A 16439-nucleotide genomic window follows, 5' to 3' on the forward strand; every position below is an offset into this window, starting at 1 on the left:
TCGACCCAGAGGCCTTCGTCCTAACGAAACAGAAAAATCACACCAAAGCTGAGCCATTAGTAGCATATATATGGATATAAAAGTGTGGCCAGACATTGCGATACATCATGTCCACAAACCACGTTTTGTCTCTATGGTTGCACTCTGGTATTGGGTCTAGAAAACCATGTCCAAGCTCTCAAGCAGATAGGCGGACTGAGAATCATACACATACCGCTAACAACCTTACACATGACTAGTAGACTAAATTGCTTCGGATCCATCAAAAATTTGATTTCATTCTGGTAGCTATAATACCAGCAAGGAATAGTGTGGAATCAAACTCTTACTGTGATGGAAAGTTTTCAGCATACCGATTTTCTATGTCCTCATCGAAGGTTTGATCAAATGACAAGCTTTCTTTGCTTCCATGTTCGGAACCGTCATCATGTAACGCCCAGTCCTTTCCCTTCCTGGCCTCCATATCCCTTAAAAAAATAACGCCATACACCAACTCTATAATACACCAATGCCCCTTGTTCTAAAAAAAACCCCCGCCATGTAAACCAGAATTGCCACAGTCTCAAACTTTCTCGTCGTGGAACACAAAGCTGATGTCCCTTGGCCTCTGGGTGTTGTACCTTACGAAGTTATCGTCTCCCTGAGGTCTTTCCTTCTTCGTGTTACTCGTGAGCATGCTCTGCAAGCTCACACATACGCTCTCCACGTTGTGTACGGGAGACCAGCCAGAGCGGTCTAGCAGGTCGAGGCAGATGATGCCGTTGGAGTAGATATGCGGGTGCCAGGGTATCGGATGAGTTTCATCGCGGACGAATACGACTTCGGGGGCCTATGAAGTGGGGAGTTTAGCAACTAGCTAGGCGAATTCGACTAGCTCGAAGCAGGAATCAAATACCTCGATAGGATACTGCGGGCTAAAACTGAACTTCAAGCGGTATGTTTCGCCTTCGTAGATGGGATTCGAGTCCATGACTTTGATGTCCATGAGCCAGGTTTGGAAGTCGTCAGCTTGAACAAGTGTTATGCCTGGCGGAAGCTTCTCATGCATCTGTCCCTCTGATTTAGCGACCATTCCATATATATGCATGAAACTACTATGTTTTTGTGTATCGTGCGTTAGGCGCGTCGACTTGACCGAGGGGATGCGAGTCTGTGCAATACGCAAGGGACAGGAGGATTACGGTACCTTAGATAGCTCCTGGAAGGTTGGTTAGCTTTGTTTTATTTACACAATTGTTACTGCGCGTAATTTCACATCTACATCCTGTTGTATACACGTACCTTGCCTAGCCGTTTGGATGCGAACATGTTGAACCGAGTTGCGCCTTCTCCTTCCTCAGATGGATTGCCACGTGTAACTCAAGTTGAATACTCCCAGAATCGTTCGAAAGAATATGCTTCCTTTGCTGAAGCTTCAGGTATGGTGTTGTGGTGCTGTCGGTCTACGCGGGCGCAACAAAGGATGGTCGGTGGGGGAGGGGCAGAGCGGTGGACCTTTGTACGTGGCAGCCTAGTATCGTAGAACTCGCAGTAGAAGGGAGTCTGGAATGTTGAAGTCGAAGAAAGGGCGACGGAATTATCGGCAGGTAAAGGCAGCTCTACAGGAAAAGGGAAGGGCGGGAGTTTGCGCTGTTTGCTTTGGAGCTTGGAGGTTCAATGTGCGAGTGACGTGAGCGCGGATCTGCCTATCCGCACACCCATGTTAGATGCAGCCTTAGATCATGGAACCAGCTGCATCTTCACGTGATAGTCATATTGTGCTATTATCAATATCAGAATTGCTGAACATTAAATTTGTCATTGATTCCGTCCGTGATATCTTTGAGCGCCATACGCCTTAACAGCAGCCTTTTCCCGAACAAGCTTTGTACAACAGGCCTGCAGGCCAGAAAGTGATGATATGAAAAACGCCATATGCAATGAAACGAGCAGATTGCTCAAGAACAAGCCCTTTAGGCCTACGAGTAGAATGCGCCCTTCTGGAAACTCTCAACACCCATATCTCCTGCCTTGCTGTCAATCTTTGGTCCAGCCTTGTTTCCCATGCTTGACTCGGTCATGGTAGCAGTTCCACTTGTAGCACTGCTGCTGGTCATTGTCTGGGTCCTGCTTCCAGCAGGGCTTCCGACTTGGCTTCCACTGGTGATCTGAGCGGGTGTCTTCCGCTGAATAGTCTCTAGGTAGATGCCGGGAAGATAGCCCACGCGACCGTCCCTTGACCGGCATTTCCACCACTCTGATGCGTTGCCCATAGGATCACTCTTGCTGAGAACGGCAACCATGTCGCCCTTCTTAACTGAAAGATCCATACCCTGCATGTTGGCATTGGGAGTGAAGTCGTACAGTGCACGGCAGAATTCGAGCTTGTTGGGATCGAGCGGTTGTGCCGAGTGCGGGTTCTCTAGCATCTTTCGTTGCTCCTCGGCTTCTTGTGATCGGGCGAGGGCCTTGATGAGCTTGCCCATTAGGTATGGGAGACCGAATACGGCGAGCATGAACACGATGAAAGGCTTCTTTGATGGCTTTGCGGGTGCTGGTGAGCCGTCTGGCATGCGGCCGTTGAAGGCTGCGAAGCTCGCGGGAGTCAAGGCGGTTGCGTCGGCTGGCAAGGGTCGTCCGGTAAGTTTTGCGATGGCGGTTCTTATCCACCGCATGACGGTGTATATGCCCAAAACCGAACCGAGTGTTTGTCGCAGGTTTCCGAACTGCTCGGCAACGGATACCATGGCTGTTACATGTTAGAAACTGGCAGACGAGCGTGACCAAGTCAGGGACATACCAAAGAATGACGAGTGAGTCGCCATGTATGTGCTTTGGAGCATTTGCGCGAAGCCACCAAAGGCGCCGACAATGTTTTCGATGAGTTGGAATGTCGCTGCTGTGCTCTGGCTGAAGGACTGTGTGAGGCTGCTGTTTGGGTCACCAGGCATGCCGCCCATGCCTCCATACATGCCGCCATACATTCCTCCCATGCCGCCGTACATGCCTCCCATACCGCCCATGCCGCCGTACATGGAGCCGTACGCGCCGCCCATGGTGGAATATGGTGAGTTGTAGCTGCTCATGCCTCCGTAGCCTGTGCCGTAAGGTGAGGTATATCGGTTGTTCATGCCGGAATACGCGGTCGCGTTGCGGTTCGCGACGGTGCTAAGGGAGTCGGGTACCGACGGTAGTGGGGGAGCGGTTGAAGAAGTCGGGGATGTGGCGGTTGTGGATGCTGTGCTGGTGTTTGATCCCGTGAGACCTGTGCGATCGTTAGTCACTGTTGTCCCTATTACTCCGATCGACTGGCGAAACTGACCAACCGAGGCACTTGTCGCGCCGGCGCTCGTCTCCCATGGCTTTGGCGGCGATGGTGAAGACATTGTGTCCTGTGTGTCGTACGTGCCCTGTCTTCCCCCTTTACGCGCAGATGAGAATGGATTACAGCGAGATGGCGAGGGCGTGCGACGGTTGAGAGGCTGGTGAGTAGCGGCGATTCAACGGAAGCTGGAGCGACTTCTTGCGGGGAACCTGCCGAGGGCCGGGGCCTGTACACCTAGTGTAATCGCAAATAGCGGATCCGCGTCGACGGTCACTGCACGCGCTCGTTTGCAGTCCCGTGGATAGACGAACAAGAGCGCGAGTGGGTTGGATGACGGTGATGGAACGGGGGCGATGGGAACGCTGAGGGCGCATTGCCGTCGGCCGGGATACGGTTGGTCTTTGAGAGCCTGAATCGTGACAGACCTCGGTTTCTTGTGCCCGCTTAGGCAAGCCCAACCGTCAGCGAGCAATCACAAGCCGAAAACCCTACCCGCTTTGCCACTCCCTACCATAGTAATCACCAATCCCACAGCAGCACACATATGTCATCTGTCGTGCGTTTCCCTCTTCAGTAATCAACGTATGAAAATTCCTTCTGGGCCCTGCACATTACCACAGATAACATATCTACCCTGTCTGCATCGCTGCCGTGCATGCTTCCCGATGTACTTGTTCTTCGCCAGTGTATAGCATTCACATCGGACTGGAGCATATACAAGGACTGGCTGCATCCAGTCATTATGCGGGTGCATCCAACAGAAAACCTTATTCCGAGAAGATAGCGATAGCGAGTTAAAAAACACCGAACCTCTGGTCAACTGCTACAACCGGAAATAGAGGTCAAGCAAGCAAAAATCGCCAAAACAACCTATGCTTAGTATGAAATATTATCACTGTAGCAAGGTCTCGTTATATACATAAAACGTCGGCAGCAAAATGGTTAGAGTAGCAATACACCTAAGTACTAACTACGAAAGTTAGGAGCTAACTGTGACGCACGTGATATCGATAGTATCACGTGAACCCTGGATATCGAACTCATATCTACATCCACTTTTTGGCTGCCAATATACTAAATTTCAAAACCGTGTTCTACTACATACGGTCATTGGACATTAAGGATTAGTTCTCTTGCACGCTCTGCTATCTCTTATTACGCTGAAATGTTTCCTATTTCCAGAAACGAGAACCCGGTTCCGCGAATCAGGTGCTAGCGTCAGCTACCTACATAGTACCTCGTCCTTATAGTCCTTTTGACAACCATTTCGCACACAACTAAACACCAACCTATGACCATGTCTAGAGATAGTAATCATTTCTTACCAAGACTGCCCCTTAACTTCTTTTGTTGATTAACCTTAGGAATTTACACATGACCAAGCGGGTTACGTATATGTCACATACATTAGACAATCTACCTTGGACCTAGTCGGTTCCATACTACAAGTGCAGCAATATTGAAAATGACGAGTAGAAAGCTACTGACAACTGCCACCCATACCTGGTCAAAGACCATAATCCTCGCACTGGTGCTCTCTGCTTGAGTTGTCGTGCGAAGCTCGACCAAAGAGGTACTGAAAAAAGACTGTCGGAACCATGTGATTAGTAAAATATAGAAAATCTCAAAGGATTACATACTAGGACGAGGTTCGCGGGCAGATACACCATCGCTATCACAGTTGCAATCCGCATGACTCGCGAATCCTGCTGAGTCCTATTCGTCATATCTGTTATAGTTTTGCTTTCACTAGCACTAGTCTGTGCAAGCTGCGAAAGAACATGGCTGTTTTTTACTAGAAGCTCTTGATTTCTAAGAGCTAGAATGTCGCGATTCTGATAGTAGCGTTAGTACAGCCGGTCTTTGAATCGAGTGGCCGGAATTCCTTACTAAGGCTCCGATGCTTTCTACTACTTGCAGCAAGTGTCGTATCGTAGCTTTATGACCCTCCATGTCACTGCTGATCTGGCCAAGGTCATGCTTCATGTTGATCTGACTAAGGACATTCGAAAATGTCCTCGGGTCGGACAGGTGAATCAAAAGCTTCTGAGTAATGCGAGAGACGCCATCTACTACTTCAAGAGCTAGAAGAAGTTGTTTCTTCAACTGGTGCAGAGCTTGGCTCGTGGAAAAATCTGTGTCGAATTCAGCATAAGGTTTGGAAATGCTGAGTTTAGCGTCCTACACAGTATTTTTGGTCAGATTCAGGTAAGCGGTTGCGGTACAAAGGTCTTCAAACTTGCCATTGAACCAAGTTGAGAAGCTTTAAAGCTGAGATACTCCTTGAAGTAATACGTCGCCGATTTGATCAGCCGAACGTGAAGGGCTAAGGGATGAGACTTGTCCTGGGAATCTGTTTGCTGGAGGTCTTCATTGAACAGTTGAGGAGGCTGTATAATGATCCAGGTGGAGCGACCGCCTTGAAAATAAAACTTGTGATGGATTCCAGACTGGCGGCATGAATAAGGGTCCTTAAGTTGCCGCCCATGTGGCTCAAAATACCGGATATTGTAAGAAATGTCAAACCCTTCTTGTACATTAGCGCATTACCTAGAGCGTGCTTGATGGGGCAATACCATTTGCTACCACGTTTGGTTCAGGGCCCGCTGGTGTCATGAAGCTTCGATAAAACGTCGTGAAGGATTCATACCCGGACGATGTCCGTTGACCAAGGCCTAGTACAATTTTCAGGAACTGTGGTGGCGTGCCAACCGAGGCAATGATATAGTTGAACATTTCAGGGAGTATCTTCATTCTACTCCAAGAATTCTTCCGACGAATAACTCTTCATGGTAATCAGTCCTATCCATTATAGGGCAAGGCATTGCTATTCTTACATCATAGTAATGGTAGAAGAGTCATCCAAGCACTATCAACATTAATTTAGTTTCGTTACAATTCATAGCTACTTACTTTCCATTGGTTTTCCAAATCCTGCAGGTTACGAACGAGGGAGATAATTGGCTTTGTTGTGCCTCGGCTGTTGCCTTGTCATGCGTGAGTGCCGAGTGCCCATAGTAATGCCAATGTAACGTACGCCGTGATTCCAGCGAGCTGAAACCAAGGTTCCATACCTCAGCTGTACAGTCGGCTTCTTTATCAACGAATAAACTTGACGAGTGCCTCTGTATATCTCGACTACAGATCTGATAATCAACGTCGCACCCCATGGTTAGGCTGGAAGTGATGTCGCCTTGATGTCTGACAACACGGAAGTTGAGGTTACACACTGGTCATAGAGATGATCTGAGAGCATGATTTTATATGTACAAGTCCCTATAGGAGGCTGTGTAGACTGAAAACGCTCTACTCGTTCTATCTAGCATATTTTCGTTGCCTTTTCTTGAGGAACCTTAAGAGCGCGGGGCCTGTGGCAAGGTGGGTTAAGCAAGGCAGACTTGCATTGAAAACAATTGGCTCACAGCCCACCATAAAAGAGGCTGTTGCAGGACACATGAAGAGGACGCCCGACCAGTTCGGCTGTCCAATGGCTGACCGACACGCAACTCGCTTGAGCAATGTCGCATTTACTTGGGATTTCCGGTGAGAAAGCCTCTTCATTTAGTGCGTCTTTTGTCTCGCACCCACTATTTCTTTTATCTTTGGCGCTTTGGACGCGTATCGTAACATAATGGCAGTCACCACTACACTAGAAGAGACGTATGTCTTGTTGGACAAACTCGACCTTCTGCTTCAAAGACTGTTTCCAGGTCGGTATTCGGTCAAGGTAATCCTCTCCATATCACCATATCAACATCGCATGGCTGACCAAGTAAGATTTCCGGTGGTTACGTCGAGATAACGGCCCCACGAGCGCTATACGAGGTCAGTAGAACGTTCTCACTTTCTCTTAGCGCTCTTCTGATCTTCAAATCGCCAGGACGAGAAAGATTCTGTTCAGGACAGAGAATAAAGCATTGAAAATCGTCTGCAAACGCAATCCTAGGCCACTTATTGTACTCCTATCGCGTCGCATATGATGACGCCGTCCCCTAAATTGAGAAACTCAGCTAGTATCCACTTCTGGAGATATAATCTCACTTTTTAAGATGTATCTTGAGACATTGTATCAGGAGATTGAAAGGAACCGGTCCAGATCACTTTCTGGGACCTACTTTATCTGCGCAGAGAAGATACGAAGCATCTTTAATCTCGAAAGGGTTGAACTCGCGATCCAAGAAATTGATTGTGATCCCCACGAACGAATTGGTCTTGCAAACAAAGTTCACCAAGAAGGCATCGTCGTCTTTGCTATTCTTGTTTGGATGAGACGACCGGATAGTATTGTCAAGTTTCGCGAGCACGATTGCCTAGACACACAGCTTCCTATATCCAAGACTAGAGCCCAGCAGATCGTGCCTAGATTTGGGCTTTCTTTTGCTCGCGAGGTCCAATGGCAGTTTCTTCCATATGTTTTCAAAAAGGATATGTGCGATTATCATCGCTACATCCATGAAGCCAATGCCATCTTTCCATTCGTTGATGAAGCAGAGAAAATTGCACAGGGTGGATTCGGAGAAGTTACGAGGGTACAAATTCCAACAAACCTCCAAGAGTTGCTCCACAGCAAGGTGAGTGCGTATTTTTGCTGTAATGTCACATGCACTGACAATGAAGCATAGGGAGATACTGTATCCGTGATTAGGAAACGAATTATGCATCGAAGGAAACAAACACAGGAACAGTACGATCAGAGTTTCCAGAAAGAGATGAGATCCCTTCGATTACTCCATCAGTTGAAACATCCCAACATCATTCCTTTGTTAGGCTCCTACACGCACAATCAAGAGCACAACTTTCTGTTTCCGCCTTTCGCGATGGACCTGGCCAAGTTCCTAGATCTAGAGTCCCGGTTCAAGGACTTCCAATGGGACTTCATGTTCCCGATCGCGCTTCGGGGTCTTGCCTCAGCCCTGGAGCAACTTCACAATATAAGTCTAGATGTCGCTCGTAACGGGGTACATTTCACCGGTCTAGGGTACCACCATGACTTCCGGCCTTCGAATATCCTAATCACCAACGACTCCTTCATTCTCGCTGACTTTGGCCTTGGGGAAATCAAACCAGAACTTGAAAACTCTCAGACGCCCTGGAAGATGGGGACTGGAGATTACCTCGCCCCCGAGACCATGGATGCTTCAACCTTTGCCCATCAATCTGTAGGCCGCTCTATCGATGTCTGGGCATTCGGCTGTCTCATTGCAGAAGTGGTTAGCTACATGGAACGGGGTCATCAAGGAGTACGGCATTTTCGTACTTTACGGGAAAGCGAGTTCCGCCCGCGATATACAACCACGTATTTCTTTACGTCGGATGGCGGGTTGAAAGAATCTGTCCAACGATGGCTCGAGGAGATGGGGGCTACTTCGTCCATGATAACCAAGAAGATGTTACAAGTTGCATTCCGAGCTCTACAGCCAGTGGCAGGACCTAGATGTTCCATCAAAGACGTCCGCAGCGAATTCGATATCATCAGCCTCCAAGCGCTTGCTTCCGCACTCTGTTCAGAGATGGAAGCATACTTGACCGCTGCAGAGCACGACCTGGATCAAGCGGGGCTCCATATGGCGATGCGATTTGAAAAGGAAAGGTTGCATGTGATTGCTCGGTTCTTATCCTCCGAAAAAGATGCGAACTCATCAATTTTCTCTCAAGAGGAAACTTACCGTTCCTTTCGCGATGAACTAAGAGCTCTGTTTGAGACGATTCACAATGAGCTGGGCCATCAAAAGGACATTGGTCAGCAAGTTAATGCAAGTGAAACACGAGTCGACCTGGGTGGATCTGTACCAGAAAGGGTCCAACAAATAGTCCAGAAACTTTGGACGTTTCTTCCAAAGAGGGAAACTAAAAGGATACAAGAGCTTTGGCTCTCTTCTATGCAAGAGGATGACATTGGACGGTTGAATGATATCGACATGTTGATGCGTGAACATCGACGCGAGGACTTTACTGATGTCGGTCTAATGGCCGGGATCCGTGCAACCCGATTGCAACTGCTCAAAACTCCAGATTCTGGCACTGCAAACCTCTTACTAAAGCGAGAAGATCTGCACCATGTTGAGTTATTGAATGGCCATACGTATGGCAGATTCCGTAGGGATCAACCAGTACTCATCGAGTGGATGTATTATACAAATCGGTCAGACGCCATACCGGAGCACCAGCGGCTTCTGATCATGGAGCTCCGAGCCGAGAGTTTCAACTTGTCTAAACCCGCCAAATTGCGGGTACTCAAATGTCTTGGTTTCGTAGAAGAAATCGGAGAAATGGGACGGCGGCCAGGATATGGATTTCTCTATCAACTCCCTGTAACAACCTCCGAAAACGCATTCGAGCCTCCCGTTACTTTACAGCAACTGCTGCTGTTAGGCTCGGACCGCGATGGAGGAGCGGAATGTCAGGCCCCGCTGCAAGGCAGATACCTGCTCGCCCATTCGCTTGCGGCGTTCTTTGAAGAGCTGTACACAGTTGGATGCTTGCATGAAACATTCAATTCGAAAAACGTTGTATTTGCCTGTAAGTCGAGAAAGATGTTTCGCGATAGTAGTGTCTGGCGGCAGCCATACATAGTCGGCTTTCAGAAGAGCCGGCCGGATGGCTCGAACTGGGCGACCGATGGGCCGGCGGACGAGTCAAGCTACCGTCAGTATGAACACCCTGATTATCGGGAAGAAGGCAGGTTTTCGCTAGAATATGACATTTACAGTCTAGGTCTAGTGCTGCTGGAAGTTGGTTGCTGGATCCCACTTCAGAAATTGGCGCAGCGAAGGGAGTATCGAACGCTGAGCCCCGAAGGGTTCCGGCAAGCGTTACTCGAGAAATATGTGCCTAGATTGAGTACAACCGTTGGTGGGGTCTATCGGAATTGTGTTCGTGCTTGCCTTGATGGATCTCTGGGCTGTAGAGGGCAGACGGGAAGCGGGAGGGAGGCCGACAATGGCATCTTTGGCTTGTTTCTCGACAAGGTCGTCAAGCCGTTGGAGAGGTTGTCCGAATATGAGATTTAATTTCTTGAAGTACGTTAACCTCATTTACTCCATCGGATAGATGAAAGTACTCCCTGATTCCTTCAATATTGCCCAGTCTCGCAGTGGATGTTATAGCCAATGAGTGATTTCATCAAATTTCAGACTGAGACGGTGAACAAAAGAAGAAACATATATTCTATGAGGGACTTTCTAGTTTCAACAAGTGACACGCCTCTTTCATACCCTGTGCCTCGGTATGCTTGCCACGGGCGGCCATAATATTTGCTAGAAAATCCATTGTGCGTATAGTTTCAGGATGAATATTTCCCAAAGCTCGCTGTCGGATCTCCATGACTTCAAGAGTAAGTTTTTCAGCCTTCTCGAGGTCTCCAAGTCTCGTATAGAAAGTTACTGTATCTTCCATATATCGCACAGTGTCTTCATGATCAGGTCCTAGTATAGATCTGTTCTTGTCGATGACTTCAAGCTTGAGTTTTTCCGCCTTCGTCCATTGGCCATTCTCTTCGCAGATCCATGCCAGCAGAGTAATGCATGCTATGGTATTGGAGTGGTCTTCGCCTTGCAACTCGCGCAACATGTCCAGTTTTTGCTCTTCAATCTCTTGCGCATCTGACCATCTCTCTTGCTCAGCTAGGACCGATGAGATGGTGTCGAACACATGGATCTGGTCAAGGCTGATCTCCTTCCATGTTGCCTTCTTTGCTTCGACAACTTGTCCTTTAAGATTTTCAAAGCCTGATACGTCTTTCAGATTACCATACGCAAAGAGGACATGGTCTGCGGCTCTGATCCATGCCGGATGGCCTGTTCCTAATGCTCTTTCTGCCATTTCGAGAACCTCAATTCCTAATTCCACAGCATCAACCCACTTTTCTGCTGCTGCATATGTGGCGATGAGACAATATTTGCTCGTCAAATATACTGGATCTCGGATACCTTGCGCTTCCTTTGCATTTATCACATTAGTGAAGAGGTTGGTGGCATTGCTCAACTTTCCCATCTCCATAAGGACGCTGCCAAGGTTGTTCTTACTTTCAAGGACCAACGGATGCTCGTCACCTTGGAGAGCCGCTCTGGTTTTGATGACCTCAATTCCCAGCTTTTCAGCTTCTTCAAATTTATGTTGGCATCGATAAATAGTAACAAGTTTAGCGAGTGCATCTACTCGAAGACTTTGATCTCGGTCGTGCAGTTGCGCTTCGTGCAGTACGATACGTTCAATCAATTTTTCGGCCTCTTCGAAACGTTCCTGGTCCATGAAAATCGCTGCGAGGTCGAGCTGGACATGCAGAGTCATGTAGTGCAGAGGGCCAAAAGTACTATCGCACCGTTGAATGGTCTTTTGCTGAATCTGCTCGGCATCTCTCAATCTACCTTGTTCTTTATAGGTCGAAGCCAGAGAGTTGGCTGCACTTATCGTAGAGGGATGATCTATCCCTCTTACTAACTCAAGCGTTTTCAAGGCATTGGAATGTAGTGTCTCTGCCTTTTCGTATAAGCCCAATCGGTGATACATATCTCCTAGATATTTGCGAGCCTCAATGGTCTCTGGGTAATCATCACCAAACTCCTCTTCTGAACCGCTTAGCGTGTTTTCGAACGCCTTTGCAGCACGTGTAAACTGACCCTTCTTTGAATACAAATTGGCGAGGGCACGTTGAGTTCTGATTGTGATGGGATTTTGTGGTCCCAGAGCGTCTGCTGCGATGCTGAGGGTTTTGTCAAGCATAATCTCAGCTTCCTCCCAACGGCCCTGCGCACTGTATACATTGGCGAGGTTATTAGTACTCGTGAGCGAAAAAGGATGGCGTTCTCCGAGGATAGAGTGGCAGGTATCTTTGACTTCGATGAAAAGAGCAGCTGCTTCTTCCCAGCGGTATTGGGCTTGATAAATGGTTCCCAGGTTGGACACTTTCGACAGAGTACTTGGGTTTTCTGACCCCAGTAGCCTCTTAAATCCAGGTATGGCTCTAGACAGTAAGTCCACGGCCTCTTCGAATCGTCCTTGTTCCTTGTAAGTCATCGCCAAGTCAGCCATGCAGTCGTACAGATCCAAGCCGTCTTCCTTCTCTTGCTCTAACAGTTCCGCTATTGCCTCATCTTGCAGGGTTTCTGCTACAGCATAACGACCTAGCTGCCTATACGTTTGCGCAAGGTTTATGATAAGAGGAACATCCATCTCATCGGTCTCATCGATCTCGAGTATCTGTTGCAAGATCTGTCTCTTGCTATTCCAATGGCCTAACTTATCGTGAAACAAAGCCATTGTGTGCGCGTGGAAAGCCCACAAACCATTGTTTCTCCCTAAAGTGTTTTCGATATCAGATAGTTCTTTGCTGAACTCCTCCACTGCCACACGAATCTCATTCACTTGTGTGTATTGTTCAGCTAGATTGATGAGCTTGACATGATAGGCATTGCGTAGTATATGCCACGTTGTCAGGTTGTCGGCTGTTCGAGGACCGTCTACGACATTGAGTTTCTTCAGAGCTCTTTCAAGGTCTTCTGACGTTTTTTGACACTGAGAAAGAAGCCGAAGTGCCTCAGCGTCATTTTTGGGAGCTCCAAATCCAATTTTGGTGCAAATGGCAAGCTGGAAGGCGAGGTTTTGCTGCTCTGAATCCATCTCGTCACGAGTCCGATCATTGATCAGGTCCTCCAAAGTACGTCGGAGATACTTTCGCACACGATAATCAGAAGCATACAGGGTTCCTAGGATTTGCGTTATCTGTACTATCGATTAGTGCTGGAAGTGATGTGGTAATAACAGGGCTTACGTCAAGGCTTGCGGAAGAGATGAATGAGGTAGGGTCGTTTATCTTAGCGGGGGAGGAAAGCTCACTGTATCTTTCTCAGCATAGTGACCCAATTATTTTGTGGGGTATCTTACCTAGGGACAAAATAGTGAAAAGATGCATGAAGGTTGTGGCTCCGCAAATCTTTCTCATATATTAGACCTGCCCGGAGAAATCTCAGCATTGCTTCCTTAGGTTCAGCCTCCAGATCATCATCTGTAGCCAAGAGCTGTTCAGCGAAATTTAGGATCATTTTGAGTCGTTTCAACTCGCTTATGGACTCCTTGCTGCAATCTAAGCTTTCTTTTGAAGCAAGCACATCTTCGGCCCATTCTAGGCTTGCTGGTAGTGGGGCCACCCGAGCAAGATACTTTTCGAAAAGGATCCAGCAGCAAAGCAGACCAAACGAGAATATGTCCATCTTTCGCGCATTTGTAATAGTGAACATGTTGAAGTGATGTTCAGGTGCGTCCCAGGGCTGTGATCTGGGCATTGAGCAGACATCATCGGGGTTCAAAAACCTGGTGGAATAACCGAAATCTGAGACCTTTGCACAGTAACCATCTTTCTCGTCTTGAAATATAAGAACATTTTCAGGTTTCAAATCTCCGTGTACAATATATATCAAGATCTCAGTAAGTTAAATGGAGGAATGTTGCTTTCGTCACTTACTGTTCGCATGCATACTGATAACGGCAGAGCCTATATCAATACAAAGATTCAGGCGCTGAGCTATCGAGAGCGCTCTCCCGACTGGCATAGCGGCGAAATCATAGAGGTTGCCAAAATGCGACTTTTGAAATACTATGACCGGCCAAACATCATGTACAGATTGGACATCCCAGCATATGCCTTGAAGTTCAACAACACCCGGGTGCATCCGAACAGAGGGATGTGACAGAACGACAATTTCGTTTAACATTGCTTTCAGAACTTTCGGCAAACCGAACTCTTTCTGCTTCTCAGAGGCACGTTTGAACGCAAAGCTAGTTTGGACAGTAGCCTGAGCCTCAGTGACCTGGCTTGTTGCGCCCCAACCAATCGGTTGTCGTGCAGCTTGCCATGTGATGGGCAGTATTTCGATGTTGAGTGCTTCCACAACTGCCAGAAATCTTATCATGTCCAAGTCATCAGGCTGTGATTCGGCGGAGGTCAGGGCACTCTCTGATAAGAATCTATGGTTGAGCAAAGTCGACTGGGTTAACATCTTACTGTGTGGCTTTCAAAGGTCGATTGAATGGAGAGTTTATCTTCTAATACAATAGACGGAAAATGTTGATGATATGCGCAGAAGGCTGAAGAGGCCAAACCCACCTGACAGTCGAAGACGCTTGGCACAGACATGCTTACTGGCATCGCTAAACATAGCCACCGCCACAACTACATTTCATACATTGAGAAGATAATGACGAACTCAGTAGCGGCGCAAGAAAGACTTCTGAGGCGCTACTGAGGCTTTTCTCTTGCACGTCCATTACTAACATGCCCTTCGTTCTTGATTTGTCCACTACACAATATGAGTGAGCCACCTTTCAAACGACAATTCCCAAAGTAATGGCACGTCAACGCAATGCGCGAAGCTCATGTGATTCATCTTCAAATACCAATATTCACATTTCGATTACATATCTACTCCTTCCTTTCTTTCTTCTTCCCTTCCTCCCCCGCTTACACCCCAACCATCCTCTCCAAAACCGTATCAACAACCGCCCAAACAGTCGAGCTATACGGCGCTCCCCACGCATACCCCGCAAACCACATTCCCTTATACCCCTGCAAGCTATTCACTTTGCTCACAAATCCACTTTGTATCTTGGCTGCATCCTGCGGCCACCACGGGCGCGAGTGATCTGAACTCGCTCGGAACGTTATTTCACAGTTCGCTGTTGCTGTGGTGTTTACCGAGTCAGCGCGGATGACGTCCTGCACGCGGTCCCGCACGAGCTGCTGGAATGCAGGCGTAGAAAGCGTGTAGTTTGCGCCGAAGACGACGCGGAAGAGATTTGTACCCACAGGGCCAGTAGCGTCGAGGCGGAGAGTGTAAGGGTAGTCTTTTAGTGACAGGTAGCTGGTTGGTACTACGGCGTGGGGCAGGAAGGAGATCGAGGTTTTGGCAGGGAGGCAGGGTGCGTGGATTATAGCTACGAATTCTGCGCTGGGGGTCCAGGGGGTGAAGAGGGTTTTTTGGCGCTTGTCGGGGTTGAAGGGGAGTAAGTTGGTGAGGGTTGGGGGTGCGGTAAAGAGGATCTTCTTGGTAGTTATCAGGTAGGAAGTACCGTTTGCGTGGATGACGGTGAGCTGGATGCTGTTTTTTGTGCGTTTGGTGGATTGTACGGTGCTGGAGAGGAGGATGTCGGACTTTAGGAGGGAGAGGGCGCGGGTGTAGAGGAGGGCGTTGTTGCTGTTTGTTGGGCGGAAGAGCTTGGATTGCAGGAAATCTAATCATGAGTTCCAGAGTTAGTGCGAGTTCTTGAATGTCTGGTGACAGTAGTTGTCTTGACTTACCTTGTGTAAGTGATGCCCCGAATGCTTGGAACACAGTCAATGTTAAGAGATCCCTCACACCCCCGTATCCCACACCTGAAATCGCAGTTATGCGCGGCACTGCCGCTTCAATTCCCTCCCTCTTTGCAAACTGCTCAAAGGGGATTAGGAAATCATCGGGGATATCGCCGGGACGTGGGAAATTCCAATATCCTGGCTCCAGGTACTGTTGGTATTTCTGGGTAATGGTGAGCCAGCGGCTTAATGCTTCATTTGTAGCATTCAAACTTGGCGCACGGTAATCCAGGAGCGTTTTTCCTGTTTCGACGTCGACGTTCAGTGAAGTCAGTCGCTCTGGAGAAAAGACTTCGGTCGTAATGTTGAAGCGGGCGAAGAACGAAGATGCAGGACCATAGGGAAGATACGACTGCACGCCGTAATCGACAGTGGTGTTTGTTTCTGGGATGAGATATGTACTTGTGTGGCCGCCTAGATTAGGTCTGGGCTCAATGACGATGACGCTTTTCCCGAGGTCTTCGCGGAGACGGACTGCGGCGTAGGTGCCTGATGCACCTCCTCCAATGATGACAACATCTTTGGTTATTTCAATTGGTCTTGATTTCTCATTTATTGCTAAACCGCTAGGGATACTGAAGAGAAGAAAAGACAGGATGCTCATTGGTTTAGACATTGTTGCAGAAAGTGACGCATGGTATCGTTGAAACTTTTGGGGATGGCATATATAAACGATGCTGAAATGGAAACACGGCAGTTGTCCAGGCACTCAAGTAGTGAAGGAAGCTTGGCGCAGCGGAGGGGGCGGAAATTGGCGTTGTGTTACTACATCTGGAATGGTATGCAGGT

At 48.1% G+C, this 16439-nt stretch overlaps 8 protein-coding genes across 8 annotated transcripts; 3 read left to right on the top strand and 5 right to left on the bottom strand.

Annotated features, from left to right (window-relative positions):
• Positions 1-562: 562 nt before the first annotated feature.
• COCVIDRAFT_36178 (hypothetical protein) lies at positions 563-1308 on the bottom strand (the record flags this gene model as incomplete). Its single annotated transcript, XM_014702936.1, has 3 exons — positions 563-829; positions 896-1048; positions 1282-1308. 3 exons carry the CDS (start codon positions 1306-1308, stop codon positions 563-565), a joined length of 447 nt encoding a protein of 148 aa, XP_014558422.1.
• A 650-nt stretch (positions 1309-1958) lies between these two features.
• On the bottom strand, positions 1959-3365 carry COCVIDRAFT_25065 (hypothetical protein; the record flags this gene model as incomplete). Its single annotated transcript, XM_014702901.1, has 3 exons — positions 1959-2728; positions 2780-3244; positions 3302-3365. 3 exons carry the CDS (start codon positions 3363-3365, stop codon positions 1959-1961), a joined length of 1299 nt encoding a protein of 432 aa, XP_014558387.1.
• Positions 3366-4720: 1355 nt separating this feature from the next.
• On the bottom strand, positions 4721-6474 carry COCVIDRAFT_94401 (hypothetical protein; the record flags this gene model as incomplete). The annotated part of the gene is made up of 8 exons (XM_014702937.1): positions 4721-4891; positions 4945-5139; positions 5195-5485; positions 5530-5834; positions 5881-6089; positions 6142-6173; positions 6218-6291; positions 6342-6474. The coding sequence occupies 8 exons, from the start codon at positions 6472-6474 to the stop codon at positions 4721-4723; spliced, it is 1410 nt and encodes a 469-aa protein (XP_014558423.1).
• A 461-nt stretch (positions 6475-6935) lies between these two features.
• COCVIDRAFT_25066 (hypothetical protein) lies at positions 6936-7217 on the top strand (the record flags this gene model as incomplete). Its single annotated transcript, XM_014702902.1, has 3 exons — positions 6936-7031; positions 7082-7129; positions 7185-7217. The coding sequence occupies 3 exons, from the start codon at positions 6936-6938 to the stop codon at positions 7215-7217; spliced, it is 177 nt and encodes a 58-aa protein (XP_014558388.1).
• A 136-nt stretch (positions 7218-7353) lies between these two features.
• COCVIDRAFT_36181 (hypothetical protein) lies at positions 7354-10314 on the top strand (the record flags this gene model as incomplete). The annotated part of the gene is made up of 2 exons (XM_014702938.1): positions 7354-7875; positions 7927-10314. 2 exons carry the CDS (start codon positions 7354-7356, stop codon positions 10312-10314), a joined length of 2910 nt encoding a protein of 969 aa, XP_014558424.1.
• A 157-nt stretch (positions 10315-10471) lies between these two features.
• COCVIDRAFT_94512 (hypothetical protein) lies at positions 10472-12334 on the bottom strand (the record flags this gene model as incomplete). Its single annotated transcript, XM_014702939.1, has 2 exons — positions 10472-10926; positions 11053-12334. The coding sequence occupies 2 exons, from the start codon at positions 12332-12334 to the stop codon at positions 10472-10474; spliced, it is 1737 nt and encodes a 578-aa protein (XP_014558425.1).
• Positions 12335-14101: 1767 nt separating this feature from the next.
• On the top strand, positions 14102-14356 carry COCVIDRAFT_94580 (hypothetical protein; the record flags this gene model as incomplete). Its single annotated transcript, XM_014702940.1, has 1 exon — positions 14102-14356. A coding segment is annotated over one exon (255 nt), but the record flags the coding sequence as incomplete, so codon positions are not given.
• Positions 14357-14759: 403 nt separating this feature from the next.
• On the bottom strand, positions 14760-16266 carry COCVIDRAFT_94345 (hypothetical protein; the record flags this gene model as incomplete). Its single annotated transcript, XM_014702941.1, has 2 exons — positions 14760-15529; positions 15597-16266. 2 exons carry the CDS (start codon positions 16264-16266, stop codon positions 14760-14762), a joined length of 1440 nt encoding a protein of 479 aa, XP_014558427.1.
• Between the last annotated feature and the right edge of the window lie 173 nt (positions 16267-16439).

This window comes from Bipolaris victoriae, assembly GCF_000527765.1.
Source record: "Bipolaris victoriae FI3 unplaced genomic scaffold scaffold_26, whole genome shotgun sequence".
In the NCBI taxonomy this organism is placed as follows: domain Eukaryota; kingdom Fungi; phylum Ascomycota; class Dothideomycetes; order Pleosporales; family Pleosporaceae; genus Bipolaris; species Bipolaris victoriae.